Source organism: Colletotrichum spaethianum (genome assembly GCF_022836535.1).
Source record: "Colletotrichum spaethianum MAFF 239500 DNA, contig07, whole genome shotgun sequence".
NCBI lineage: Eukaryota > Fungi > Ascomycota > Sordariomycetes > Glomerellales > Glomerellaceae > Colletotrichum > Colletotrichum spaethianum.
In genome coordinates, this window is record NW_026054777.1 from 649,996 (window position 1) to 677,311 (window position 27,316).

General features: G+C 54.3%; 6 protein-coding genes across 6 annotated transcripts; 4 read left to right on the forward strand and 2 right to left on the reverse strand.

Moving 5' to 3' along the window:
* Positions 1–240: 240 nt before the first annotated feature.
* ColSpa_03610 (putative T-complex protein 1 subunit theta) lies at positions 241–2,087 on the forward strand (the record flags this gene model as incomplete). Its single annotated transcript, XM_049269822.1, has 4 exons — positions 241–286; positions 358–524; positions 579–900; positions 949–2,087. The coding sequence occupies 4 exons, from the start codon at positions 241–243 to the stop codon at positions 2,085–2,087; spliced, it is 1,674 nt and encodes a 557-aa protein (XP_049125779.1).
* Positions 2,088–4,115: 2,028 nt separating this feature from the next.
* On the reverse strand, positions 4,116–6,590 carry ColSpa_03611 (metallothionein expression activator; the record flags this gene model as incomplete). The annotated part of the gene is made up of 3 exons (XM_049269823.1): positions 4,116–5,794; positions 5,843–6,362; positions 6,402–6,590. 3 exons carry the CDS (start codon positions 6,588–6,590, stop codon positions 4,116–4,118), a joined length of 2,388 nt encoding a protein of 795 aa, XP_049125780.1.
* Positions 6,591–7,327: 737 nt separating this feature from the next.
* On the reverse strand, positions 7,328–7,688 carry ColSpa_03612 (uncharacterized protein; the record flags this gene model as incomplete). Its single annotated transcript, XM_049269824.1, has 3 exons — positions 7,328–7,464; positions 7,490–7,580; positions 7,611–7,688. The coding sequence occupies 3 exons, from the start codon at positions 7,686–7,688 to the stop codon at positions 7,328–7,330; spliced, it is 306 nt and encodes a 101-aa protein (XP_049125781.1).
* An 8,163-nt stretch (positions 7,689–15,851) lies between these two features.
* ColSpa_03613 (37S ribosomal protein MRP4, mitochondrial) lies at positions 15,852–17,073 on the forward strand (the record flags this gene model as incomplete). Its single annotated transcript, XM_049269825.1, has 2 exons — positions 15,852–16,723; positions 16,794–17,073. The coding sequence occupies 2 exons, from the start codon at positions 15,852–15,854 to the stop codon at positions 17,071–17,073; spliced, it is 1,152 nt and encodes a 383-aa protein (XP_049125782.1).
* A 2,261-nt stretch (positions 17,074–19,334) lies between these two features.
* On the forward strand, positions 19,335–20,996 carry ColSpa_03614 (protein SPT10; the record flags this gene model as incomplete). The annotated part of the gene is made up of 1 exon (XM_049269826.1): positions 19,335–20,996. One exon carries the CDS (start codon positions 19,335–19,337, stop codon positions 20,994–20,996), a length of 1,662 nt encoding a protein of 553 aa, XP_049125783.1.
* A 2,390-nt stretch (positions 20,997–23,386) lies between these two features.
* On the forward strand, positions 23,387–23,782 carry ColSpa_03615 (uncharacterized protein; the record flags this gene model as incomplete). Its single annotated transcript, XM_049269827.1, has 2 exons — positions 23,387–23,486; positions 23,553–23,782. 2 exons carry the CDS (start codon positions 23,387–23,389, stop codon positions 23,780–23,782), a joined length of 330 nt encoding a protein of 109 aa, XP_049125784.1.
* Between the last annotated feature and the right edge of the window lie 3,534 nt (positions 23,783–27,316).

Genomic DNA, 27,316 nt, shown 5'->3' on the forward strand with positions numbered 1-27,316 from the left:
CAGGGGTTGGAGAGTACCCCTCCTCAATTACATAAGCCACCTCAGGTAAGGCAATAACAGAGTGGTCCGTGCTTGGGGAACATCACGAAAGGCTGCAATAATTTTTTGGAGCTCCAGAAGCTTCTTGGGCCACGAACAGCACAAGTACAGCCTCCCCCCCGCGACGACATACGAACCCCGAACAATACGCCGAGCGAACCCCTCACTGCTGTAATCGTTGTCTAAGCACCAACATTCAAAATGTCGTTCGGAGGCCAGACCCCGACCATTATTGTCCTGAAAGAAGGTCCGTTACCCCACCGCCCTCTCTCCCCTTGTCGACCTAGAAACCATGACTGACGATTGCCTCTTGCGTAGGAACCGATACCTCTCAGGGCAAGGGTCAGATCATCTCCAACATCAACGCATGCTTGGCCGTCCAGGCCACGATCAAGTCTACTCTTGGTCCCTATGGCGGTGACCTCTTGATGGTCGATGCCAACGGCAGACAAACCATCACTAACGACGGTGCCACGGTTATGAAGGTTCGAAGCCCCATACAGGAAGCTTTGGAGGGCGATACACTGATGCGGTTCTAGCTCCTCGACATCGTTCACCCCGCAGCCCGAATCCTCGTCGATATCGCGAGATCACAAGACGCCGAGGTCGGCGACGGAACAACGTCCGTCGTTGTTTTGGCCGGAGAGATGCTGAAGGAGATCAAGGAGCATGTGGAGCAGGGCGTCAGCTCTCAGGTCATCATCAAGGGCCTGCGGAGAGCTTCGATGATGGCCGTTAACAAGATCAAGGAGATTGCTATCGACACCAACGAGAGCAACAGAAGAGAGACCCTCGGCAAGCTCGCCGGCACAGCCATGACGAGCAAGCTGATCAAGCGCAACACCGAGTTCTTCACAAAGAGTACGTGGATATGCACTTTCCTTGTTGGACGTTGTTAACCATGCGTAGTGGTCGTGGACGCCGTCCTGTCCCTTGACCAGGACGACCTGAACGAGAAGTTGATTGGCGTCAAGAAGATCCCCGGCGGTTCCCTCACTGAGTCACTATTTGTCAACGGTGTCGCATTCAAGAAGACTTTCTCCTACGCCGGATTCGAGCAACAACCCAAGTCTTTTGAGAAGCCCAAGATTGTCTGCTTGAACGTCGAGTTGGAGCTCAAGGCCGAGAAGGACAACGCCGAGGTCCGCGTCGAGCAGGTGTCGGACTACCAGGCCGTTGTCGATGCGGAATGGCAGATTATCTACAAGAAGTTGGAGGCAATCCACAACACCGGCGCCAAGGTGGTGCTCAGCAAGCTGCCCATTGGTGACTTGGCCACCCAGTACTTTGCGGACCGCGACATCTTCTGCGCTGGTCGCGTTGCGTCCGAGGACATGGAGCGCGTGGTTCAGGCCACCGGCGCGACTGTCCAGTCAACATGCTCAGATATCCTGGCGGAACACCTGGGTACCTGCGGCAGCTTCGACGAGCGCCAGATCGGTGGCGAGCGCTTCAACTTCTTTGAGGGCTGCCCCGAGGCCAAGACCTGCACACTTGTCCTGCGCGGTGGTGCCGAGCAGTTCATTGCTGAGGTCGAGCGCTCGCTGCACGACGCGATCATGATCGTCAAGCGTGCCATCAAGAACCACACTATCGTCGGTGGCGGTGGTGCCGTCGAGATGGAGATCTCCGCTTACCTCCACCAGTTCGCCGACAAGAACATCCCCCACAAGCAACAAGCCATCATCAAGAGCTTCGCCAAGGCTCTCGAGATCATCCCCCGCCAGCTCTGCGACAACGCCGGCTTCGACGCGACCGACATCCTCAACAAGCTGCGCGTGGAGCACCGCAAGGGCAGCACCTGGGCCGGTGTCGACTTCACCAACGAGGGCGTCGCCGACATGATGGAGCGCTTCGTCTGGGAGCCGGCGCTGGTCAAGATCAACGCCATCCAGGCCGCGACCGAGGCCAGCTGCCTCATCCTCGGTGTCGACGAGACGATCCGCAATGAGGAGAGCCAGCAGCCCCAGGCCCCCGGTCAGCAGCTACCCCCCGGCGCCGCTCAGCGCGCGCTGAGAGGCAGAGGACGGGGTATGCCTCGTCGGTAAGGAGGTGGTCATGACCGGGAAATGAATGGAAAAAGGAATCAAAAAAGGAATCGACGAATGGCGTCTGTATGATACCTAGAACTGGCCCCCAGGGGCTTTGGCTTTCAGAAGTCCGAATAGACTGGGTCATTTGTCGCTTGTCACGAAATGTTTATTCTCGCATACACCTCGTCTGATTGTCAAACGTTTGTAGTGGGTTGCAAAGAGAGTCACAACGTACAGAACTGAATTCTTCCATTGAGGACCCCGCATTGGGGGGCATTGAAAATGCAATGCAGACACTTTATTTTACATATGTGCATGCCTTCCCGTCCTCCAATCAGCAGCGCCGGCCTACCCCAGCGTAGGCTATAAAGACGGGAGACGGACGCAACAAACGCACATCGTCGTCGGGGGACACAGAAGAGGGTAGGCTGGACAGAATCGCTTCAATCGCCTGCTTTGTCCATGCATCCAACATGTCCAGACCAGGTTGCCATGTCGCCCCTAGCCCCTGCCAGCAGCACAAACAAATGGCCTTGTGAATGTCAGGAACAAGCATACGCTGAATGGTTCCGACGCGTCACATGTTCTGATATAGATGGCGTTCTTCGTTTGGCCTTCAAAGTTGCCTCATAGAGCCACCCGAGAAGTACAGAGGACCGGTTCAAAAGTTTTGGCCAGGCTCCCAAGTAGTTGTGGACCCGGAATTACTACTATACAAGCCAGTGCGAAGTCTTATCAGAGGGGACAAGGATAAGTCCCTATTCATTTCTTTTTCAGGGCCATGTAGCCGCTGGATCGAAAGTATCACAGAGAATTAATCCGAATATCGTGTACCCTAGGTACTGATAGTGTTGGCGAGGTGATTCTGTACTTCACCCTGGCCAGAACTTTTGAACCGGTCCTCTGTAATAGCGCTTGGGTTTGCTGGAGCCCCGGCGCCGCCGCCGGCCCCGCCTTGGATCCCGCTTGTTGCCGGTGGCGCCCCGGCTCCGAAAAACCAGCTTGCGGCCCACGGCTGTTTTCTGCCCTTTTGAGAAACGGTCCTACGTGAAAAGGAAGGAGACGGGGTTGTTACCTAGGAAACTTGTAGACGAAGGGGCGGAGAACGGGATAGTGTAGGGTAGACTACGAAGGGCCCTTTCTTATCGTGAACGCCGATCGCTGTTTCTTTGAACCTGTTCGGTTCTGGTTTCTCTCTCTCCCTTCATCGATCCGTCTCTTTTCAGCCTGTTTACTCAGTTCCGCCTTGTACATTACAAATATACGGCCTGCCCTACCGTGTGTCTCATCCCCCGTCGACAGCGCCAATCACACCAACAAGAGGTCCGTCCTGCGTTCCCCAGAATCACATCCTCACCCGCCGTTGCGAGGGGCCACGGCTGGAATGGGGGCCCCCAACGAGACGTTTAATCACGGGGCCAGGCTTGCTCCGGTTCTTCTGCCTCGCCACTTTTGCTGAAGATGTTTTGCGTTCCTCTGGGTGGATCCTCCAGGTCACACGCAGGGTGGTCGCATGACGATCCTGTTTGGCTCAGGAATGTGATAGGAAAGTCATGGGGAAGAAGTCACATATGTCGAAGGTAGTAGTCACACAAATCGAGATTCACAGTGATAGGCATAATCTGTCAGGCAAGTTAAAGTCCATCCCAAATTCAATTCATCGTATCTTTCTATCGCGTGACCCAGAACCCAACCGTGCGTGGCAGAGGCATACTCGGTTGCCTTGCGCCAAAATCGGGCTCATTCCTGACCCATTGCCGAGTTCCAAACCGCCGCTGATCGCCAAAAACCGAAAACCCATACCGAAATAACCGTAAACCGAAACGTTTTAATTCCCCTTGTAGTTGTACATCCGCCCGGCGAGCGAGAGCGTCGCGAAATATCGTCGTCATTACATGGTCCGTGGCGGTACTGAGAAACGACCAAGATCAAACCCAAGCGTAAAGCGTCATAAGGTACACGTTGCCGAAATGAAGAAGTCGTGACATCGTCCAATACCTATCCGAACGGAACCATTACGCCAAAGGAAAACACCCTGTCCTGCTATGAGCTACCAAAGAAGACGTCGTCGTTGTTGGTGAACATGTTGACTGCGTCGTCAAATTCCTCGTCAAACTTGCTCATCATGAGCATGCTTGGGTCGCGGTCGAACTGAACCATTCCCTCCTCGGTCGTGAAGGCCTTCATGAGGAGTTCGTCATCGGCATCGCCCAGGCCCAGGCTCGAGATGCTCGTGTTGCCAACGGGGCCAGCATTGCCTCTCATTCCAGCGAGCAGCGAGTCGTCGCTGAAGCCAGAGTTGTTGGGCTCGGCATCGAAGAACTGATTGGGCGGCGGGGACGATGACTGGGAAAGTTCCGGCGGGGTGTTGTACTCGCTCTTGGCTGGCGATTCGGGTTGCTGGGGCAACGAGATGGGTGCCTCCATGAGGGCCTCGGGCGACACGTATCCGGAATTGTGGCTCGCGGCCGGTGATGGTTCCACATGCAATTCGCGCAATTCCCTGTGAATACGGGGAGGCGACGAAGGCATGGGTGCGGATGAGACCGTAGTAATTTGAAGGGGCATGTCAATTCCTCGTCGCTCGATGCTGATGCCGCCCATTTCGAATTGGTCGTCCGACATCATGTTGAAGTCGTTCTCGGGCGAGTTGGCCGCGGAGCTGTCCGAGTAGCCGGATTGCGACGAAGTGGAAGTGGTAGACTTGTTCTTGGTCCTGGTGCGAGTCGACTTGTTGACGCGCTCGTCCATCTCGGGACGGTGCTTGCGGGGGCGACCGCGCTTGACAACCTTCTTGACGATGCCATCAAAGGCTCCAATGCACATGCCGCGCTGGCGATGACGGGTAAGGGCGTCATGGCGGGCAAAGCTGTTACCGCATTCGCAAGGGTAGGGCTTGATGCCGGTGTGAATCTTGGCGTGGCGCTTCAGATCGTGCTGGCGAACGAAGCACTTCTTGCAAGTAGGGCACTGGTACTGTCGGTCGTTGAGGTGCGTCTGGACGTGGGACTTGATGTTCTCCTTGCGGCCAAACTTCTTGCCGCAGTCCTCGTATACGCAAGTCCACTTGCCGTCGTTGGGGTCGGGTCCTGTAATGTACATGGCAATCTCATCGAGCGTGACACCGGTCTCAGTCTTGGTCTCTTCAATGTTGATGCTCGCGATGCTGGCGGCGCTGGCAATGCTGGCAAGAGACTCGGTGCGACGATGGGGCGAAGAGCGGCGGGATTCATCGAAAGATCTGTCGTCGAAGGATCTGCTAGGAGAGACAGAGCCGACGGTCATATTGGGGTGGTGGAGATCGGGCCTGTTGTCGAATGCGCTGTGATAGTTCATGAGAGGCGTATGGGGAGTCGATTGCTGGGACATGTCGGAGTGGACCTGCACATCGTCCGAGAGGCCGTCGTAGCCACCCTGGATCTTCATGAACTCGTTGTTGAAGTTGTTCATGTTCATAAAATCCGGCGTGGGCACCACGTGGTCGTAGAGACCGTCGGCCATCTGGGAAGGCTGCTGAGATCCGGGCATGACGTTCTCCTCGGACTGTCTCCGCAACTCCTCAAAGATGTTCTGGGCGCGCTGGTTCGTCCGCCTCACGGGCTTCAGCGTCTCCTCCATCGACTCATCATAACCCTCAGCGAACCGAGTCGGCCTCGCAGACATGGGCTCGTGCTTGACAGCCCTGTCGTGGGGGGTCTCCATGGGGGTAGGGGGGAAGTAGTCTGGTTCGTGTAAGTGACTGAAAAGTGGTGGATTTCGGGTCGACATACTTGTTGCATCCTGATGAGGTGGCGTGGTTGGTCTTTGCATCTCCATGCCCATCGTCTCGAACTTGCTGACTCTGTCCATGATGCCGTTGCTGATCCTCCTCGAGGAGCGCCTCGTGCTAGAGGTTTCGCCCTCAGAGATCCAGCCCTGTGGGGTTCCGGGAGCGTCGCCAAAGTTCATGAACGAAGGGGTCGAGAGGGCGCTGTCAGACGCAAAGAGTTCAAAGTCCTTGTTACCGGCCATGTTGCCGGCGTAGGCGTGCTGGTTCTTGGCCATCATGCCGTTCATCTGGTTGCCATACTGGTTGTACTGTATGGGGGACGAATCAAAGCACGAGGAGTCGAAGCGCTGGGCGTGGGGCGTCCCATGGGGGGACATGAGGTAGTTTTCATGGTCGCCGGCGGCCATGAACATTTGCTGCTGTTGGTGAATCTGTTGTTGTGAGTGTTGTCGAAGGTGTGCTTGCTGGCGGGGGCCCGGGCGTGCTTGGATGCGTTGCTGCTGCGCTTCTCGCAGTACATGCTGCGGTTGTGCTAGTCCTGTGTTAGTAGTCATACTTACCGTAGCAAAGTCCTGCCGTCTTGTGTCCAGGCTGAGGCCTCGGCGGTGGCCGAGAGCTCGTTGACGCTGGACATTTTGGGGCAAGGGCTGGATCTTCACTGCTTCGAATGCCGTCGGTGTCGAATTCTGGCGTCGGTGCGCTCTGTGACGGGCATGAAGTTGGTTGGTTGGGGGGTTATTGGACAGCATTGTGTCGCAAGGTCGAGTCCGGAAGGAATTGTCGTCGGTCGGTTATTGTCAAGGGAACCTATGGGTCCGAAACTGCGTCGTGTAAGTTAGCACTGGAGCCGGGCATTGCGACGGAGCGCGTCGCATGGGATGGCAAGTAGTAGGCGGCGGCGACTCACCTCACGCAGTGCAAGCAGAGCTGCCGGGCTAAGGGGGGAAGGGGGAGTTGTGCTCAGTCGAGGTCGACTTCGCGGGTTAAACAGATGATATCTGGTCTGTACGCCTGTTCAGGCGAGGTGAGAAAGTTAGGAGAGCTTCGAGAGCGTGCTCTCTACCTAGGCAAAGGTAAATTTGTCAATGGCAACGGGCAACGTTTGTCAGGTATGCAAGAAGTTCTTTTAGATCTTCTTGAGCAGCAGTGGAGGTTGTGGTGGTTCGTGGTAGACGGAGGAGGAGATGTAGGTGAGTGTGGTGTAGTCGCGATGGACTGGTAGAGGTTGTCTTCCTGCAGTAGTGGATTTGACGGGAGGGGAGGGGAGGAAATTCAAGATTCCACTCTGGAGACGAACGGGGTGGGTAGGTAGTAGTAGTAGGACGAGGGAGAGGAGGACGACGACGGTAGTCAAACAGACACAGACCAAGCGACGACGCAAGGGGAGGGGAGGTGAAGCCTGGGCTGAAAAAGGTGGAGGGGGAGTTCCAAGTGCTGTAACTGAGGAAACCATCTCACTCCAGACGATGCGATGGGCTGGCGCTGGTTACCAAGGCGTCATGGGCTTTGTTGACATGGTCACCACAGCAACGGCCTTCGCGCCTGCACTTTGCGCCTGTAGCTGCAGCTGCAGCTCCAGCTTGTTCGCGGCCGCAGCGGGCAGCGCAACAGCCAACGACGGCGCTACGCTAAAGAGGGAGGTACGTACCCTGCAGGTGGGTGGGTACCTCTCCCACTCCACATCTCTTGTCCTCCCACGCCTTGCCTTGTCTCACTCTTCGCTTCTGCTCTGCTCTGCTCTGCAAACCTCTACCATGTAAAGTGCGTACTATGGTACATCGTATAAGCCGCCGACTCCTCCTCCTCCTCCTCACAGTCTGAGATACGCCCAGGATAGATCCCGTCATTGTGGGTTCCTACGCCTGGCTCTCCTCCCTGGCCCTCCACCTCATCATCACCACACTTTAAAACATGTCGTCTTAGGACAAGGACCGCTGGCCCTGCTCCCTGCCGTTCCTGGCGTGGTCGCATCATGGGCCAGGTTTCTGTGACTTCGACCTTCTTGTTGCTGCTGCCGAAAACTCGATTTTCCCTTTTCGTCTGCTGGGGGTGCTCGGATGCCGGACGAACAGTCAGTCGATGCATCCATTAACGGACCCGGTCTCCGTGGTCAGAGTTTGGTGTGGCATTCGTCCACGTCGGCCCTCGATACCCAATACCGGCAGTCTCGAATGCGCTTACACCGCAACAATGTCGTCGTGTCGTCGTCGTTGTTGTCGCTATCTGACCTGGGCAAAGTGGGCACAGAAACAAAAACATCCACTCGCCCACCTCAGGGATCAGAAAAATAAATCCCGTCTCCGCAGTCAAGACCCGAATCAAGGACGTGCTCCCGGTCGGTCCCATCCAACACGTCCCGCAGTGCCATCCATACACCAGTTCGATTCGATCACCGATCGCACAACCCTGGCAACCGGACTTGTGGAGGACGACCAGCGGTGCTGCCCATCTCCCTCCCTTCAACGCACACCGTCGTCTGCTGGCGCCGTCTCACCTCACCATCGCCGCCAACCACACGGTACCGACGGCGCACCACAGCTTGCCGGCGTGCATTGGTACAGCCACACGGTCAAGTCAATGTTTCACCCGCCCTCGCCCGCCTCCCAACGCCCAATACTAGGTATCTTTATGTAAGACAAAAATGGTTCCAAAGGAAGAGACTACACGACAATCATCATCTCCTTTAGTCGTTCGTTCGGTCGTTTACACTTTCGCTATTTTCCTTTTACACTCCAATCTCGTTCATTGCCAAATCTTCGTCCACCTGGCCAGAGATGGACTTCGCCAATACTGCGACAACGTCTTGTCTGTACACACAACCTGCCTTGGTACCTTTCCGAGACTGCACACCCCAAGCCGTGCTGTCTAAGGCCGGCTTCTAGATTCCAGTGCCACTTGTCTTCCAAGCTAGAAAGATCGTAAGCACGGTTCAATTGGCTTCCCCTCCCACCTTATATACGAGCCACTGAACATCTCACTTCCTCCTTCGCTGCCCAACCAGAGAGTCAGATCCTCTCAGGTATCAGCGTTGACCGGCAGCAAGAGTAAAAGGTCGTACCAGCATGATTGATGAGATCGTCAAGAGGCGAACATCCAACGTCTTGGAGGCAGCTGCCCTGCACTCCTTACAAGAAAAGTCTACCTCGGACGACGTATTAGCTATGGAGGATCTGTCAGCCAGCATCTTAACCTGCGCAAGAGTTTGGCCGATCTCTACGATCAAATATCTTATTTCTTATACACCAGAGGATTAGGCGGCGTCCGTGGGCGATACGTGCCAAAGACTGAAGGCCTTGACCATGAACCGGGATACGATCTGACCGTGAATGCGTCGTCCGATTTTTTCCCAAGGGAGCGGTTTTCACGAAAGGCGCTTAAAGAACTTTGCAATCGCAGGGACGCCAAGTCTGCAAGGCAGAGCTAGGTCCAGATCCAGCATCTCGGACATTGGCAGCGCTAGCTGACCATACGGCAAGACCGCTTCGACAAGTATCGAGTGTGATGCAGTAAGCCTGAAGCTGTGCGGTGACGTGTCGAGTACCGGACTTCGAGGAGAATAATCGACAAACATGATACTCAATGTGGAAGCTTGGATGGACGGGTCGACTGTTCTTAAACGAGGAGCTTCCAGAGATGGAGCGATGAAGGTCGTTGGATGACACGAGACCTGGACGAGCATCATGGTATGTCTATTATCATTATTTGTTAGGTTTTCGTTCCGAAAGGCGACTTGGAATCTGACGGCTCGGCCGACAAGCCCACAATCAAGACTAATCAGAGCTCAACTCACCGCTTTGGGCGCGCTGCGGGAGGTCCCGGCGATCATGCAGGTCGAGGCCCTCTTGGTTAGGCCTCGCTTGCTATCACCTCTCGGCATTAGCGCCGAGGGGAGTGCGAGTGAAGATCTGCAGTGCGACGAGGAAACGAGATCTGGACGTGCAGCTGCATGTTTGGCCCGTTCACTATTAAAAGATCCCATCTTTTCTTGGATCCTTGTATATGTAAAATGAGAGCCGACCACGAACACCGTGGCCGAGGCGTGACGGGTATCATGATTTCTTGTCCATGTTGATTCTTCGGGTACGTCATGTATTGCGACTCATGGACCAGGATGGATATTTGTTGCAACACCAAGCAGTCGCAACTTCCCGCCTCTTTACACGCTCATTCCTAGGGAAATACTCTGGACCCAGGCCTCTGCGAGACCAGCCCGTTCTCCTCAAGACATCATTCGCTAGGCCTCTTCCTAGGCCCTATTCCACCTCTCCCGACACAACGATCCCGAGCCTTCACTTGTTCCTCCTCACAGATGTTCGGGAGGCCGAGCTTACGCATCCTCGCATTATTTAGGAAGGGCATCGTTGACGCAAGTTCGGCGGGGCAGCGAGAGTTTTGCCTAGTACTTGAGGGAGGGTGAAAGACCTGCCCGTCTGTAGGAGCGGGATTTGGATATCCCGGGATGAAGAAAACACCAAGAGATTTCTATGTGAGGGCAACGACAGCAACGATGTGGCTTCTGGCTGTGAAGTGTTGGGCGCAGCTGCAGGTGCATGTCATGATGTGCTTGCTTCAGGGACCTCCAGAGACAGGAGGGATACCATGTTTGTCGCTGCTGTCGCGCCATGTAAGCTGATGCTTTCCCCTTTGCGTTCTCTCCAATCCTTCCTGTGCAAGAAGACCATGGAATGCACCATCATAGCGCCATCCTCGCACATTAACCCGCCTGCCGCGTCAACTTTATAGCCCGATTTATGGAACACGTCGAGCTTGTGAGGGAGAATTGCACCGTGAAGCAGAGATGTTGGCGATCTCACAAGCCCACAAGACCCTATGCAGGGAGGGAAGTACATATCGTCTAATGGAGGTTTAGTCATCGGCATCGTGGGATTGAAGGAATCGAAGGAGATGCTGATGGATTTCCAGCTAGTGCACGTGGTGACGGGGCACAAGTTCTAGCACCTAATGGGTTGGGGCAGCCAAGGATCATCGTTACATTTGATAATCAGAACTGCGCCCATGTGCCGTCTCCAAGGAGGCAGTTCACGTTGGGAAGGATAGCGACTAGAAAATGTTTAGCTGGAAATGACATGATATCAAGGTTTGATTATAACGAGAAGAAGTGCCGATCTGCAGCACGGGTTCGATGATCATAGAATAGTGACAGCAGATGGTTGAGGGATCAAATATTAAGTAAAAAGAAATCAAAGCTTCAACGTCGTACAAACAAGAGTAGCGGCGTCTGTTGCACGTATCCGCAGACATGTTATTAAATTGTCCCAAAGAATGCGGAAATGGAGTGGCGGATCCCGATAGCAGCATCTCGGACCCGATGGGATTTCGGGCCGGATCAGCAACCACGGGAAGTCCGGGTTCGCGAAAGCCGGCGTCTTGGGCTGCAGAGCGCGGGTACGTAGCGACGAAGAGACGGGTACACGAGATGGGACGCGATACCCTGGGACGCGATACTTTGAGACGTGATACTTTGGGACGCGATGCCTCGGGACGCGAGTTGGATCTCGAAGCAAATTTTCACGCACGGTGTGATCTGCCAGGCAGGTCAATTAGAAAAAAAGAGTCAGGCGATATTGGCTTCTCAGGTGAGGCTAAAAAAAAGGGGACGACCAGACCCGCCCTTTCGGGTCGGAATTGGTGGTGGGAGTACTATGTAAGGGCCCAGGCATAGGATGCATAGGATGTTTTGCAATTTTATGTACGATTTTGGGGAAGCGACGTTGGCTGGGGCCGACCCGGAGAAACAAACGAGAGGCGGTGGTGCAAGAATCAGTCGACGACGATGTGGTCTGGTGCGAGTATGTAATCCGGCGGCGACAACTGGCGGAAAGCAGTTCTGTGGGAGACGACGCTGGCGAGAGAGAGAGAGAGAGAGAGAGAGAGAGAAAGAGAGAGTTGGGAGGAAACAGTGGCTCTCGACATCGGACGACATGCATCTTGACTCGACAGGGTTCAGCTGTCTTATTCGAGGCTGTTATTCACCGCCGCCGGGTTGGGTTCATGCAAGGGTCTTTTCTCCCACGCGTGTAGGTAGGTACACACATAGAGGATCTTGCCTGGACTTTTGTTTGTTTGTTTCGAGTTTTTGTGGCAATTGAGTTTTTCTGCCAGAGCCGAGACCAGATGAAGGACGGGTGCAGTGACTGTGGAATCGAGCGAGTCTCTCATCTTTGGCATTGACAGCCCAACCACTCTGTAGCACATACAGGTATAGAAATGAAGTCACACCGAGGATGGAAAAAAGGCGGACGAAGTCTCGGGTTACAGATCACACGGCCTCGGGAGCTTCAGGGAGCGACAGAGTGGAGGCTTCCAGCCAGACACGAAGAACTATTGGTAGATGGACGGTCGGTGAATTGGAGTGTGGATGAAAATAAACGCAACTGCAGTCTGCAGGTGCCGATAGTGGCCCGTGCATCGCAATCCCCTGTCACCTTGACAACCGGGGTATCTTTTTTTTCTTTCTCTTTGGTCTTGTTCCAGCTGTCCACTGGGCATGTCTATGCTTCAGTAGTGACAATTGCACTCACTCACTGGACTGACTGGTGGCCTTGTGCAGTGCATCCAGCGGGTGCAGCGTACAATGTGCAGCGTGCAGCACTAAGAAACATAATCCACCCCCCCTAATCTCGGCCCCCATGACCGCGGACAGCAGACAGCAGACAGACCGGGGACCGTACCAGCTGCTGGACCGGACTGGACTGGGCTGGCCTTGGACCTGGAAATAACTGACCCGGCCCCGACCCAGAGGCTTTTCCTCGACCATCTCCTGTCCGTCAGTTAATATTATCTTGGCCTCAGCACCCGAGGCAAGCATTCCAGCTTTTTCTGCAACGGCTTTCTTGCGGTGCAGCTTTTTCGGAAGATACGATAGCAGACTGCAGATAACATTGGATACACCTTTTTGTCTCCCGTCCGATTCTTTGTTGCACCTTCTTTGTTACTCTTCCAAACCTACATCTCTCTCTCCCTCCCTCTCCCCCATCGCCCTGCAAAACTTGGAGCAGCCAGCGACAATTTACCTTTATTGACACCCCCGACTCCGATTCTCCGACTCTCGCACGCGTCGCCCTCGGCACCCACTCTCCCCCAACCAGAGGGCAAAAAAATAGCATCCTCGCATCAACACCTCTCATATCGCAATCTGGCAAGTTCATGCAATGTCAGGCAACACCCTTAGAGGCACGCCCAATCGCGGCCAGGCCCGTGGAGGCATCCCCTTCACTCAGAGCCCCTCGGTCACAGGCTCTGCTGCCCTGGCCCCTCCTCCGGCATTCCTCGCCCAGTTCTAGAGACCCAGGCTACTCAGAGCGAAGTTGGTGGATCGGGAGTCAGCGCCAGCCGTCAGAAGCAGACCAAGAGAGATGAGGTATGATCCCTTTTTCTGCTATTGACCCCACGATGATTGCCTCTTGCTCCCTCCGTCCCGACTTCTTGGGATTCGGAAACACTGTCTGCCCATCTTTGCTGCCGTCGAGTCTGCATCGTGACAATCGCCTCTCCCGTCGACTCCCAGAACCCACCCGATCTTCCTCCACCCAATGGGCAGACTCACCTACGGCGAGCTCGAAAGAGCCAGACTGCTCGACACGATGGATACTGACTACTACGTCAAGGCGATCCGCAAGAAGATGGAGAGCGATCTCTCCAAGAAGAAGCACCTCACGAGCCGAGCCCGTCACTCGCGCAAGGCCCCTCCGGGCACCGTCCTCGCCCTGAAGCCGAGCCAGGCCCTGCAGATCAAGCCCGGCACCACCGTCGCCGAGGCCGCCCAGCTCATGGCCGCGAAGCGCGAGGACTGCGTCCTCGTCACCGACGACGACGACCGCATCGCCGGTATCTTCACCGCCAAGGATCTGGCCTTCCGCGTCGTCGGAGCCGGTCAAAAGCCGAGCCACATCACCATCGCCGAGATCATGACCAAGAACCCCCTCTGCGCGCGCACCGACACGAGCGCCACCGACGCCCTCGATCTCATGGTCCGCAAGGGTTTCCGTCACTTGCCCGTTATGGACGAGAACCAGGACATTTCGGGTATTCTCGACATCACAAAGTGCTTCTACGACGCCATGGAGAAGCTGGAACGCGCCTACTCGTCCTCGAGACGCCTCTACGACGCCCTCGAGGGTGTCCAGTCCGAGCTCGGCACGAGCCAGCCCCAGCAGATCATCCAGTACGTCGAGGCTCTGCGCTCCAAGATGTCGGGCCCGACTTTGGAGTCCGTCCTCGACGGACGCCCCCGACGACGGTTAGCGTGAGGACCTCGGTCAAGGAGGCCGCGCAGATGATGAAGGAGAACCGTACGACCGCCGTCCTGGTGCAGGACCAGGGTGCCATCACTGGTATCTTTACCAGCAAGGACGTCGTCCTGCGTGTCATTGCCCCTGGTCTGGACCCCGCCACCTGCAGCGTTGTCCGCGTCATGACGCCTCACCCCGACTTTGCTCCCATGGACATGAGCATCCAGGCTGCCCTGCGCAAGATGCACGGTAAGTGTTGCTCGAGACGAGCACGGAGAAACACCAGCTAACCCCGCCACAGACGGCCACTACCTCAACCTCCCCGTCATGAACGATGGCGGCGAGATCGTCGGCATGGTCGACGTCCTCAAGCTTACCTACGCCACCCTCGAGCAGATCAACACCATGTCCACCGGCGACAGCGAAGGCCCCGCGTGGAACAAGTTCTGGCTCTCCCTGGATGACGGCACGGAATCGATGATGTCTGGCGAGGGCAGCCACACCCATCACACAAATCTCGGCTCTCGCATCATGTCCCCCGACCTCACCCGCGAGCGCATCGGCGACAGCGTTGCCCCCGGCGACTCTGCCTCCCACGTCGGCCTCGAGTCGCCCCCGCGTTCAGCCGTCACCGGCCACAGCCCGGTCCAACAGTCCCCCGCCGAGCTGCCGTTCCCCTTCAAGTTCAAGGCCCCGTCCGGACGTGTGCACCGTTTGCAGGTTATCGCCTCCCAAGGCATCGCCGCCATGGTCACCAACGTGCTTGCCAAGCTCGGGAGCGAGGTGGATGCTATCGGTGGCGCTCCCACGGTCGAGGAAGGAAAGATCTCGGGTGGTTTCGCGCTCAGCTACCTTGACGACGAGGGCGACTCCGTCTCGATCACGACGGACAACGATCTCCTCGAGTCCATCCTGCTTGCCCGCCAAGGCCACAGAGAAAAGGTCGACCTCTTCGTTCACGACCCCGAGAAGCCCCCCGTCTCGGCTGCTCCCCCGACCATTGAGCCGGTCGCCCTTCCCACTCCCCCTATTTCTGCCACCCCCGACCTGCGCCGGAGACGAGCCTACGACGACGAGGATGACGAGGCGGAGGATGAGGACGACGACGTGTCCCACGTCCGTCGGTCGCGCCGCGCGAAGCACGCACCCGAGCCGGACCAGGTTATCGCCGGCGTCCCCAACGAGCTGTTGCTTCCCGGTGCCATTGTGACGTTAGCGGTTGTTATTGTCGGTGTCTTTACCATCTCGCGCATGACCAGTAGGTAAGGCATCTGTAGAGACCGAGGGACACTGGAAGGGGAGGATCTCAATTACGACTTTACGAGAGTCCTTGGCAAAGCATTGTAGATATGTATCGAGTATTGTTGTCTTTACTAGACTGAGTACCCCGACGTTAATTAATCCACCGCAAATCGTCGTTTTGCAAGACGTTTCTCAATTTCTTCAAGAGTTCAGCGACCAAAATGAAGGCGTAATTTTCTAAATTTATGAAATCCCATGCATGCACGCAGAATTGTCTCTCGTCCATTGCATTCATTGTAAGTGATGCTGTCAAATACTAGCTTACCTAATCGCTGGAGCAGGGGGCGTGGCGGAGAATTCCGTCCAGCTCCCCCGAAAGCTCCAAAAATTGTTCCCGACGACCTGCAGCGCGCAACCACGCACCCGCATCACGCCCGCAGCCGACAAGAAATGATTGTCAGAAGTATAGTCAGCCGGCATGGTATGTTTCTTCATGGTCCTCGATCAATTGACACCATGCTGACCGCCCTCCCCCGTGCAGGCCGCAGAGCCCTCGCGGCGCCGGCCGCCGTCCGATCATGCCACCGCGCCATCACCACCTCCTCCCTCGTCGGCGTGACCCCCGAACAGCTCGAGAGCTTCAACGAGGCCGCAGCCCTCAGCCAGATCCCCGAGGACCCGCGTGAGGTGCGGCAACGCCAGATCCAGGAGGGCAAGGCCGTCCGCAAGGCGTACGACGGGTTCCGCCGCGTGCAGAAGGCGACGGCGCACATTGGCTCCGTCGTCGAGCGCCCCTACGTGCCCTCGGCGCTCATCAACGACCCGCCCGCGCCCAAGGACATTACGCTCGAGCTCCTGATGGCCTCGCAGACGCACATGGGCCACCACACGTCCCTGTGGAACCCGGCGAACGCGCGGTACATTTACGGCGTCAGGCAGGGCATCCACATCATTTCCCTCGAGACGACGGCCGCGCACCTGCGCCGCGCCGCGCGGGTCGTCGAGGAGGTTGCGTACCGCGGCGGCCTGATCCTGTTCGTCGGCACGCGCAAGGGGCAGATGGAGATCGTCACCAAGGCGGCCAAGCTGGCGGGCGGGTGCCACCTCTTCACCAAGTGGACGCCGGGCAACATTACGAACCGCGACATGATCAACCCCGGCAAGGAGGTCAAGGTCGTCGACGAGAAGGACGCGACGCTGGACGGGTTCGAGAGGCTCGAGAGGACGGGCCGGCCGCTGGTGCCGGACCTGGTGGTGTGCCTGAACCCGCGCGAGAACTACACCATGCTGTACGAGTGCGGCCTGACCAACGTGCCGACGATTGGCATCATTGACACGGACGCGAACCCGGACTGGGTGACGTACACCATCCCGGCCAACGACGACAGGTACGTCTTGATATCCCCTGATTTGATACTTGTCGTAGGACGCAATGGCTGACTGAATGTACCCCAACAGCTACCGATCCGTTGCCGTCATCGGAGGCGTCCTCGGACGCGCGGGCGAGCAGGGCCAGAAGCGGCGCCTCGCGGACGCGGAGAACGGCGTGGTCGCGTGGCAGACGCCCGCCGAGACGGGGCGGTACATGAAGAACGAGATCAAGCGGTACGAGCAGGAGATCAAGCGGTGGGAGCGCGACAACGCAGGCGAGGCGGAAAACGGCGGCAGCGGCGAGCAGCAGCTGTTGGAGATGCTGCAGGTGGAGCGGACCAAGGCTGTTGACGGCGAGGTCGACTAAGGGTAGAAGGGGGAAGGCTGGCGTGGCGGACGATATGTGCGTGGTCTGGGGGGATTGGATGGAGGGGAAGGCATCGTCTTCGTCTCCGGGAAAAGGAATATCTGGAAAAAAAGAAAAATTGGGAGACGTGACGAGAGGCAACCCTCTTTGTACTAGATACACCGTTGTATGAACATGTACCAGTATTTATAGAATCGGCACCTTGCTGTCTGCGGGTGTTTTGTCACTACATCAGGGGAGCTCTTGTGTCATGATGGCCCTTGGTTGCGTATGTCCTGGGATCGAGCAGAGGGCTCAACGTACTAGAGCTATCGAGCAACATCGGGCTCGGGCGTCCGAGAGATATATAGCAGCATCGGTGTCGTCTCGACAATGACAAATGGGAGGGACTTTGCCCTTGGGGTAGTTTCAGACTCAAGACGGATGATATGGGAATAAAGACACAGTCCTTACATATCCCTAGGCCTTCTGTACTGGTAAAAAAGAAACATCAGAATATGCAGCCTCGTTTACGGAGTACACTTTCGCTCTAGCTCTTCACTGCGGCGCGTTAAATATGCTACTGCTTATAGTGGTGTCTTGCTGTCACTCATGTGTAGGTTATCTTGCTCGGATCGTTTACATCTGAGCGAGGTACTCTACAACAAATGTCAGCCGTTTCTTGTACATACATATATGTATATATATATTCATAGACATAGTGAGGCTCTGTACTCCACATTGAGAAATATCTCATCGAGTGCCAATGGGCGAGTGTTCCAACAAGCAGTGTGGAGTAACACCAGTCGAGTTCAGACATCTTTGCTGCTGTCGAAGTACAGTAAACAAAAGTAACCGTAGCATATAGTACTCGAGTCACTTACAGAACTTTCTTCAGTGAGCCCCATTGGCACTCGGTAAGATTCGACATAGTGAGAGGAAGAACAGGCGGCCTTGGTAAGAAGAAGTAACTTACTTGTATGTGTGCTTTTCTTCGTCCTTGCTCAGTCTTCGTGGACGCCCAGGGCGTGGCTTGACAGCAGTCGAGTCAGCTCGGATTGCGTAGCGTACTTGGTTAATGGTATAGCCGGTTTTCTTTGCAATGGCCTTTTGGGGCATGAACGCATCAAAGTATAGGGTACGGATGCGTATACGGTCAGTCTCTGTAAGGTGCTTTGTATGCACGTCTTTTGGGCGGCCTTCCATTGCGGAGATAGCGATAGCAGTATAATTTGGCGTTGATCTGTCAGATGTTGGAAGAAAAGATGCGGGGAGGGAATGGGGAGGATGCTAGTTGGTCGAGAAGCTTCTGGTTGATGTTACTTATGCTCTCACGGCTCATGACCCACACGCCTGAAGGTTCCCAGAAGCGGCGATCCTCCAGCCGTCGGAAGCCCACAGAACAACTATTTCGGAACTAAGCCCTTAAATGGACGGATGCCGTGTCGTTTCAGAAATTCTTCCTTAGAATTATCTTGAGAAGCAAGAATGGTACTGGTGGAAGGCAGGCAAGGTTGTCGTCTGAGCTGACTTTCCATGCCCTCACGAGCCACAACGAGGCTTGCCAGCGCCCACGTGGGCCGCTAAGGTGGCTCAGCACGCTTAACTAAACCACACCACCCCCACCAGCCCATGTTGAAAACTTCGCACCTGCGCATTTCCCCTCCCTGATGTCTAGAAACCATCACCAACGAACATTTCAGCACGGCACACGCAACAGCATAGCACCAGCAGCTCCCTTCCGTTTTCCCACACCCCGCCAAGGTCAGGCATTCGTGCATGGTGTAGTGGTGTCATCGCAAAGCTAAACGGAGGGCGGTGCCAGTTCCGATCATAACCAAGTGCAGCGCAAGCCACCACCAGGCGCTTTCATTTGCAGTTTGACACCCATTTCGGCATTTTGGCCGACGGAGAGTTGTCTCTCTCTTTAGCCAGTTGGGGGGTGACCTTGACCGTCAGACCAGACTCGGTAGGCTTACTTGCAGCCTTTCCTTACAAATCAAGACCTGCATACTCCCCTTCTCCGTCCCCAAAATATCAGATACCAAGAAGAGGTCGGAGACGGAAGGGGACTGTGCGCGCGCGCGAATCTTATGCGCTCCCCGCCGACTGCTGCTCTGTTTTTGCTATACCATGTGAAATGTTGACTAACTCTTAATCGGACACCAAGTTGGTAGAGCCAAACTCGGCGCAGACGGCAGCAGCTACCCCTCTTCATCTCGCCCGGCGCTTACACTTGAGGAGGCCCCTGCGGTGCCGATCCTCCGTCGAATCAGCGCAAGATGCCGGCCATGCTGGATGACCCGGCGAGCCCCACTATTTACCGTGTCTCCGGGGCGCCGCCGTTTCCGGACCCGAACAAGCCTGAGCTGCCGGTTGACATCGTCCCGCGTCAAGTGACACTCCGGGATCGTCAGACAATCGCAACCATTATCCCATTTGCATCGCAACATGAGGTGCCTCAATCCCTCGTGCGCTACCTCAGCGACCAACTCAACAAGGAAATCGAGGGCGGCGATACGTACCCGATGATGGATCCCATGCCGGCCGACAAGTTTGGCGCCTACTGGTTCCAGAACTTCGGCGCCATCATGCTGCTCGGCAACATCGAGCGCACCGATCTCGCCGACGACATGGACTGGTCTCGAGAGTGCCTGGGCAGCTTCTACATCAAGCCCAACTACCCCGGCCGCAGCAGCCATGTGTGCAACGCGGGCTTCCTCGTCACCGACGCCTCGCGTAACCGTGGTGTGGGCCGTCTGATGGGTGAATGCTACATCGACTGGGCACCCAAGCTAGGCTACACTTACTCCGTTTTCAATCTCGTCTACGAGACCAACGTTGCTTCGTGCAAGATTTGGGACGCACTGGGCTTCAAGCGTATCGGCCGCGTCAAGGGCTGCGGCAACCTAAAGTCGCACCCGGGCCAGCTCATTGACGCCATCATTTACGGCCGCGACCTCATACCCGGCGAATCGGAGGAACTCGTGAGTGAAGAGCGTTTCGACAAGATCAAGTTCTACCTCAAATACGGCAAGTATCCCGCCGGGGCTGACCGCGCCGAGAAAAGCAGGCTCCGGAGCGCCGCCACCCACTATAAGCTGCTTGACGGCGACCGCCTGATGCTCAAGGACAAGGAGGTCGTACCTGACCCGCGCCGCCAGTACGAGATAGCCCGCGAGGTCCACGTCGCCCAACACGGTGGCATCAACAAGACGACGGCCACCATTGCTGAAAAGTACCATTGGAGTCGTATCAAGGAGACGGTGAGCGATGTCATCAGGAACTGCGCCGAATGCAAGGAGCTCGGCAAGATGCCTGCCCCCGGAGGCAACGGGGGTGCAAGGGGGAGGGCGGCTGCAGTGGCGGCTGCGGCTGCTGCCGTCGCCTCTTCCCCGGCCAACACTTCTACTTCTACTTCTATCTCAAATACTTCACTTTCGAATCCGTCATTTACGAATACTTCTACATCAACGCCGCCCCCCTCTGCCGCAGACGTCAACACCGCAAACCGCGTCCTCGCCCTGCAGCATCACCACCTGCCTCCTCTGTCCCCGCCACGATCATCACCATACGCTGAAGTCGCATCAATACCGCCGTCACACACCCTCCGAGATCCCTCTGCTTCCCCTCTGCCTCGACATCCGCACCACAATCCCATGTTACAAGATGAATCTTTCCAGCCTATTGACCCACAAATCATCGGCCCGCCGCCGACGTCCCACGATGATCCGTACAACCACTACCATCCACACCATACGGACTTCCAGGCGCTGCTCAACGCAACAGAGGCAGAAGAGACGGCAGAGGAGGCGGCGGCCGTGGATCGGGACTTGGACATGTTGATCGAGCAAGACAAGGAAGAAGAGGATGCAGATGAACCGATGGAGGGGAAGGAAGGGAGGGATAAGGACGTGTACTCTATAGGGTTCATCAACGGGTGAGAGGGAGAGTCTGTACGTGTGCTGTTTGGCGTTTTGGGCTAGTTTGGGGCGGCGGTGTTTCTGCCATTTGCAATTACCAGACTTCTCTACACGAAAGAAGGGGGCATATCAGCGTTATAAACAATGCATAACTACCTGTAGAAATTATATCAAACATCATTCCAACCGTTGCGCTCGTTGGTGTGCTTAGCATCGCTTGCCAGCAATCCCTCCTTGGGTGCCCTAACCAGCTGTAATCTGCAAGTCTTATTGCTTGATCAAGCACAGAAAGAATTGGTGATCTCTTTCCATTTTTACCTGATTTGATGTTGTACCAACTTAATTATTCTGGTTGGGCTGAGATTGGTTGCAAAGCCAAAGATATCTCTTCTTGAGGAGCATGTTAGTCGAGAGATTCTATGGACATGAAGAATGGTCTAACAGGGGTTTATTTTTCCTACGGCATCAGCTTGTCACAGGTTGTCACGGCTGTCAAGCGTGACAGGCCGGTGGGATTTATAAGGTTTTGCTGCTTACAAGTGGTTTTCCCTTTAAGGGAAGTCTTTCCGACGGGACGAATAGCCACGCTCTGACCCACCTAAGGCCGATGTAGTAATTCACTGATCCAGTTCATCGGTTCTTAGAGCTGCCCCTCTCAGCTTCGACATTTCCCACAATTGAGACTTTATCTTGACAGAACCCCGTAGTGTAGAAGCTTGGTTTCAAATTCAACTTCCTGAACCTAGCAGTCCTTTGGTGATATGCAACCCACCGGTCTTGCGACACAAAACAAGTCTCACAACCATCGTTGTCTGTAGCACACTCAAACTGGTGTACAACCCAGCATAACCTCACGGTAATGCTCTGGTGCTGTACTTTCCGGCGAAGAAAGTAGGCCTTGTTCAAAACCTGGAGCCGGTTCTGTTGGAACGCTAGTGGCTATGGTGACGCACTTTCGTTCATCTTCTTCGAAGTCTCGGCGGCCAGCCAGGGGGGGTGCGCACACTTTCTCTAAACCTTTTTTTCCCCCTTTTGGACAACTACCGAGTTCAAACTACCCACTGAGCGATTTCGGACTGTTATCTCTGTCTAAAGGATTGGTGTTCTATTCTAAGTAGTGATCCATTGATGTTGCGCCTTGTCTATTCGATCTTGATAGTTAACCAGTCTTCCTTGCCTTTGAGTATTTATAGAGGTAACATATGGAGGTGATCTTCAGACGGATTCCACGCAAGCACCCGTCATGGACGCACGGAAGGGGCACAGTCGTAGGTGAACATAGTAAGTAGAAAGGGAAACTTCGGTTGAGTATCCAAGAACCATAGGTTATTATTGGTGTTTTCATGGTATTTTGAGTCAAGCGCACAGCAATTCTAGGAAATATCACGAATCGTGGCCGGTGTTACTAGTGAGAGATTCGTCTGATATATGGCATTATGTCACAGGAAGCCAGGCAAGCCAAGCCATGTCACTGAATGGGTTTCGTTACAGCGAGAAAAACTCTAAATGCTTGGAACGGCTGGATGCCCCTGTAAATATGTCTATCAGCAATTCTGGTAAGACTGTCTTCTGATTGGTTTTGCACGTGGAGTTTCCGGTGGCTTGACGAGCATTATCCCATCAATACTTCAGAACCGACAGCCTTGTCAGCTTCGGCTGTCGCACTCCCAATCCGTCCGGCCGTTCCGGTGGCCTGGATTTCGTCTCAACTTTATCCCAGACGACGCCCAGCTTAATATGGATAAATATAACGGCTTTCTATCTCGTCCTTAGCCCGATTGGATGGCTTCTGACAAGCAGGCCCATCTCTGAAACCACATCTGTCTCCTTGCAGCCTCCAGTTTAGAATCCTCATCGCCTAACATAGACTCTAATTCCGCCAACCATCTGAAGAACCAACGTGTTTGGGTGGCTATTTACCCCAAAGTCTATAGACCTCATTGAGACGGGACGGACAGTTGCGACGAACTTCGGGCCCGCATGAGGCGGGCGTGACCCTGCAGACATTCTGTTGCAACTTGATACAACGAGCTCAAACTGGTTTACGCATACGTTTTGGCTCCTCATCTGATGAAGCATCCCAAAAGCGCTGCCCGGGGTACCGGATGATCGGAATGGATTGGGTGTAATCGTAATTTGATGTAGTGGGGCATGCCTCAGCCTTGATAACTAATTTGTGACCAGTATTGCTTCTCTGGATAAAATTCCGAGTCATTGGAAATCAAAGCAACCTCTATATAACAGAATCCCGAACACCCTCGGACCAAGACCATCATCATTCAACAATCACAAACTGCCTCTCTTCACCAACACATTCATTCCAGATTCTACAGACGCAACACACCGCGGCGCATACGCACACTCACTGATTGTATATACATACATATATACTAACGCACATTATCTTCACAATGAAGTTCACACTGACCGCCCTTGTTACCATCATCAGCGCTGTGTCTGCCATTAGTGTCGATGCCGGTCTGGTGAAGAGGCAGTGCATCGCCAGCGGAGGTTAGTAGTGTCCAGAATATGTATCAGCTCCAATCATTGAATTTTGCTGACGATGTCAACTTGCAGGACTCTGCTTCACCAGTATCGCTGATACCACAAAGCCATGCTGCGGTGGCCTCATCTGCAAGAATAAGCCCCAACCCAACACCAACATCTGCGAGCCTGAAGAGAGTCCCAAGGTCGTCGTCCCGAAAAGAGAGGTAGTTGAGAGGTCCGACGTCCCCCCCGCGCCGCAGGCCCAGGCCATGCCTCGAGCCATGCCTGGGATGGCCCGCGACGAACCACTTTGGGGATGAAAATGTCGATGGGAATGGTGTAGGCTATAGGATTGGGGGAGACAGCGACCTTGATTGTTGGCATTGATTACGACTCTAAAACTTATTCGCAGTAACTGGGTTACTCGGAAAATTTAGACTTGATTTCGCTTTCGTTAGCATGTAGAATGCAAGTTTTGACTTTGCGGGCGTACCTGACTTTGCAGACGTACCCAGTATCTCGATATTTTTGTGCATATCGTTACGTTTGCTTGATGTCAGGCAAAGAAAGAGGTTAAGGAAAGAAGAGTGGCATACGAGATGAAAGAATATCGCGTTAGTAAAGAACATGGCTCCCAAAGATCTATTGCCATGCATACAATGGAGTTGTTTGCTGTGGTATGTAATGCAGGCCACGCACAGTCTGGTGTTTTCGGGGGCGCTCACAATTGAAGAGTGTGCTGTACATCTTACACAACCTTTGCCATTGCCCAGCGAGTCCGCCAAGACAGTGTGAAGCTGATGTCATACCGGGTAGCTTGTTTAACGCGAATGATATATTGGAATGTTATTTGTCTAACCCAAACTTATGAAGGAAATATGTTGACTGAAAACTGCGCATCTGGTACCGCGTGAAAGGCTCTCTACGTAACTCTCACCATTTTTAATGCTTCAATAAAGTATGTGATGATGGAAAAATACTTATGGATTTGTCGGTATTCTTCAACCATCATTCAATATAGATATAAATTGGGTTTATGATTGAACTGGAGATCCAAGCCGCTCCACCAAAAATCTACCAAGAGGGGCAAGAAAGGAATTGATTTCTAGCTGGCGTACCATTAAATAGCCCGCTTAATTACCATGTCGTCGTTGGAATGCTTGCCCGTACTACTTCCGTAGTACCCAGCTCTTGGAAAGCTGCAACTATCCATCATTGGATGTTGAACATCTGCAACTCAAACTAAATCACAATGGGCATCATTTACGGCAGCATTCAACGAAATATAATTGGCCAGATGTAGCTACGCTTCTGTATAACAGTATCATTCATGTGCATAGACTGGGGGATATCATTCGCTTGCTTCTCTACATACATCTCATGCTCACATAAGTTACCGTGTCTAGTCTGTGGTGGTCCTCTGGCCGCTAAAGGCTCTTCTTTTCGTCTCTGATCACCCGAGAAAAGATATTAACCATTTTCTCGACTGCCTGGAAGTTCGTATACTGTTGGTCGTGTGTGGATGTTATCGCCGTATAACTCGTATTTTCGTCCTTCAACAGACTGCCCTGGCAATTCGAATTTCCGACCTTCGAATGATTCTGGCTGGCAGTACTGGACAGAGGCTGCCTCTAGCTCTCCTGAGCCAGATTTCTTTGCTTTCCTCTTTCGCTTCCACATGAGGAACACTCCGCCGCACAATACCAAAACACCTAGCACAACACCAACAGACACGCCCACCGTCAACCCGAGAGGCGTACCGGAGGACTCATTATCAGCCTCTCTGGCCACTTCAGTATTCGTTGAGGCCGGTTGCGTAACAGTTTGTGTGGCTGGGGGGATGGTAATGCCGGGGCTGCTGACACTGGTCGAGCTCGCAGGAAAGTTAAATCCATTGACGGGAACGGCCCAGAGAGTCACGTTCTCTGATGACACCACGGTCGAAGCAGGTTTGTGCGTCAAGGTGTCACTCAAAACTGTCAACGATTCGTAGGACAGTGTCTGGCCCGCTGTTGCCGTAGATAGACACTGAGAGGGGAATACTGGCTTGGTTGGCTGTGCGACATGGAACGTGTACTCTCTACCCTAACGCGTTAGCAACAAGATCGAAAGAACAGTGGATTGAACGATGGCGACATACGAAGGGCAGCAATACACGTGCTGTACGCCGCCGGCCTCGAGTAGCGTCTGCGCAGCCGTGTACAATTCGGGGCACGCAAACGTTGGGCCCAACGCAACGCTCGTCGTCTGGTCCTCTGTCTGGAACCACCACGACGTAACCTGTGGTGGGAAGCACGCCGCCGCACTGTCGTCGATGTTCATTCCATAATAAGGATCCCAAGCTAGTATGGTGCCTGCATCCAACTGACGATATGTTTGTGAAGCGCAGGATCGACTCTGCGGCCATGGTGTCGGTAGTGGAGAATAGACTGTCGGGCGGCCGTTGGCCGTTATTACAGTAGGAGACGCTGCCATCACGCACCAAGGATTATGGCTGAAGAATCGAACAAGAAGCTGGAAAGGAAGTCTTGGAGTCCAGAAGAAGGCGAAGCAGCAAGAAAAGAGACGCGGCGTTCTGCAATGCTACGCCATCTGTCGGCGGCAGGCACACGCCATTACGGCACAGCAGTTGGGCGCTTCAGCTTTGATTCATAACCAGGTTCAGTTGATTGTTGGATCCACGATGGTGTCTAGAAAGGGAAATGATCCCACTTGCAGTACGGAAAGAGCCTTCGTTTAGGCAAGGGCCCGACATAGTGATGCAAGTACTAGGGCCATCCGACCTATGATAAGGATGCTAAATGGTCATGTTGGTTCCAGGTTGTAGAGCAACCTATGAGAGTCGACATTGGCGCTTAAACGAAGCTTTTCAGGCTAGGTCTTGCCAGGGTATGCACACCACCTCAGGGTGACAACAACCAGGCAAGCGAAAAGATAACTGACCATATTGATCCTGAGCGCTCCTTTCGGCGCTTGCACAACTCGGCATGACCCGCTCAGCCTTTTCTGCGTATGGCTTAACCGCCTTCTTCACTTATATTTCACCCACATACTGTTGACGATAATAACCCAACAACGATTGCGACCCATCGACAGCAGCTCAGCCCAAGTTTACCACTGTTCGTCAGCCAAACGAAAAGATAACCTGAAATACATACTCATATTGGGATCTGGAAAATGCCATTTGCGATGGAAAAAAACGCCCTCCTTCAGAATCGAACCCAATATCCAAATCTACCCAAGGCCCGACGATCAGGCGGATGCACGCTCTTGATTCTTGTTATCGTCTGCGTTCTAGCTCTCTCGTTCTTCAGAAACTCAGGGATTCACCCAAATGTTCGTAAGACCTCTAAACTCCCAGATTGTGAACCAACTGGTCGACGAGAGCTCAGTAAGAGACGAGCTAACGCTGGAACACGGCACAGCATGATCTGCATCCGAGTGAGCCGAGTCACCGCCTCACCAAACAGCAGCCGGGACAAACAGACAGCCAAGGCAAACTCCCACCTGTAGAAGAACTCAATGTCCCTGGGGACATCTTTTACGCATCGGACGTTCTTTCAGAGATAGAGAAACAATCGTCTGACAACTCCCGGCCAGAGATTATGCAGCCATCACACCGACACGACGATGTATCTGAAGACGCCGAATTCTATGCGTCTGATGCCTTGTGGAAGGCGGAGAAGGAGGCAAGGCTCAAAGGACCTAAGAAACAAGTTTGACAGCTGCGACAAGCGAGATGCAATCCAATCACTCGTTGATAACCCCAGTTCACCAATTGGGTTCTGATTTGTGTCCACTATTTCAAGCCTTCTGAGAATAATGTAAATTAAAGAAGCAAGACTTCAATTGCA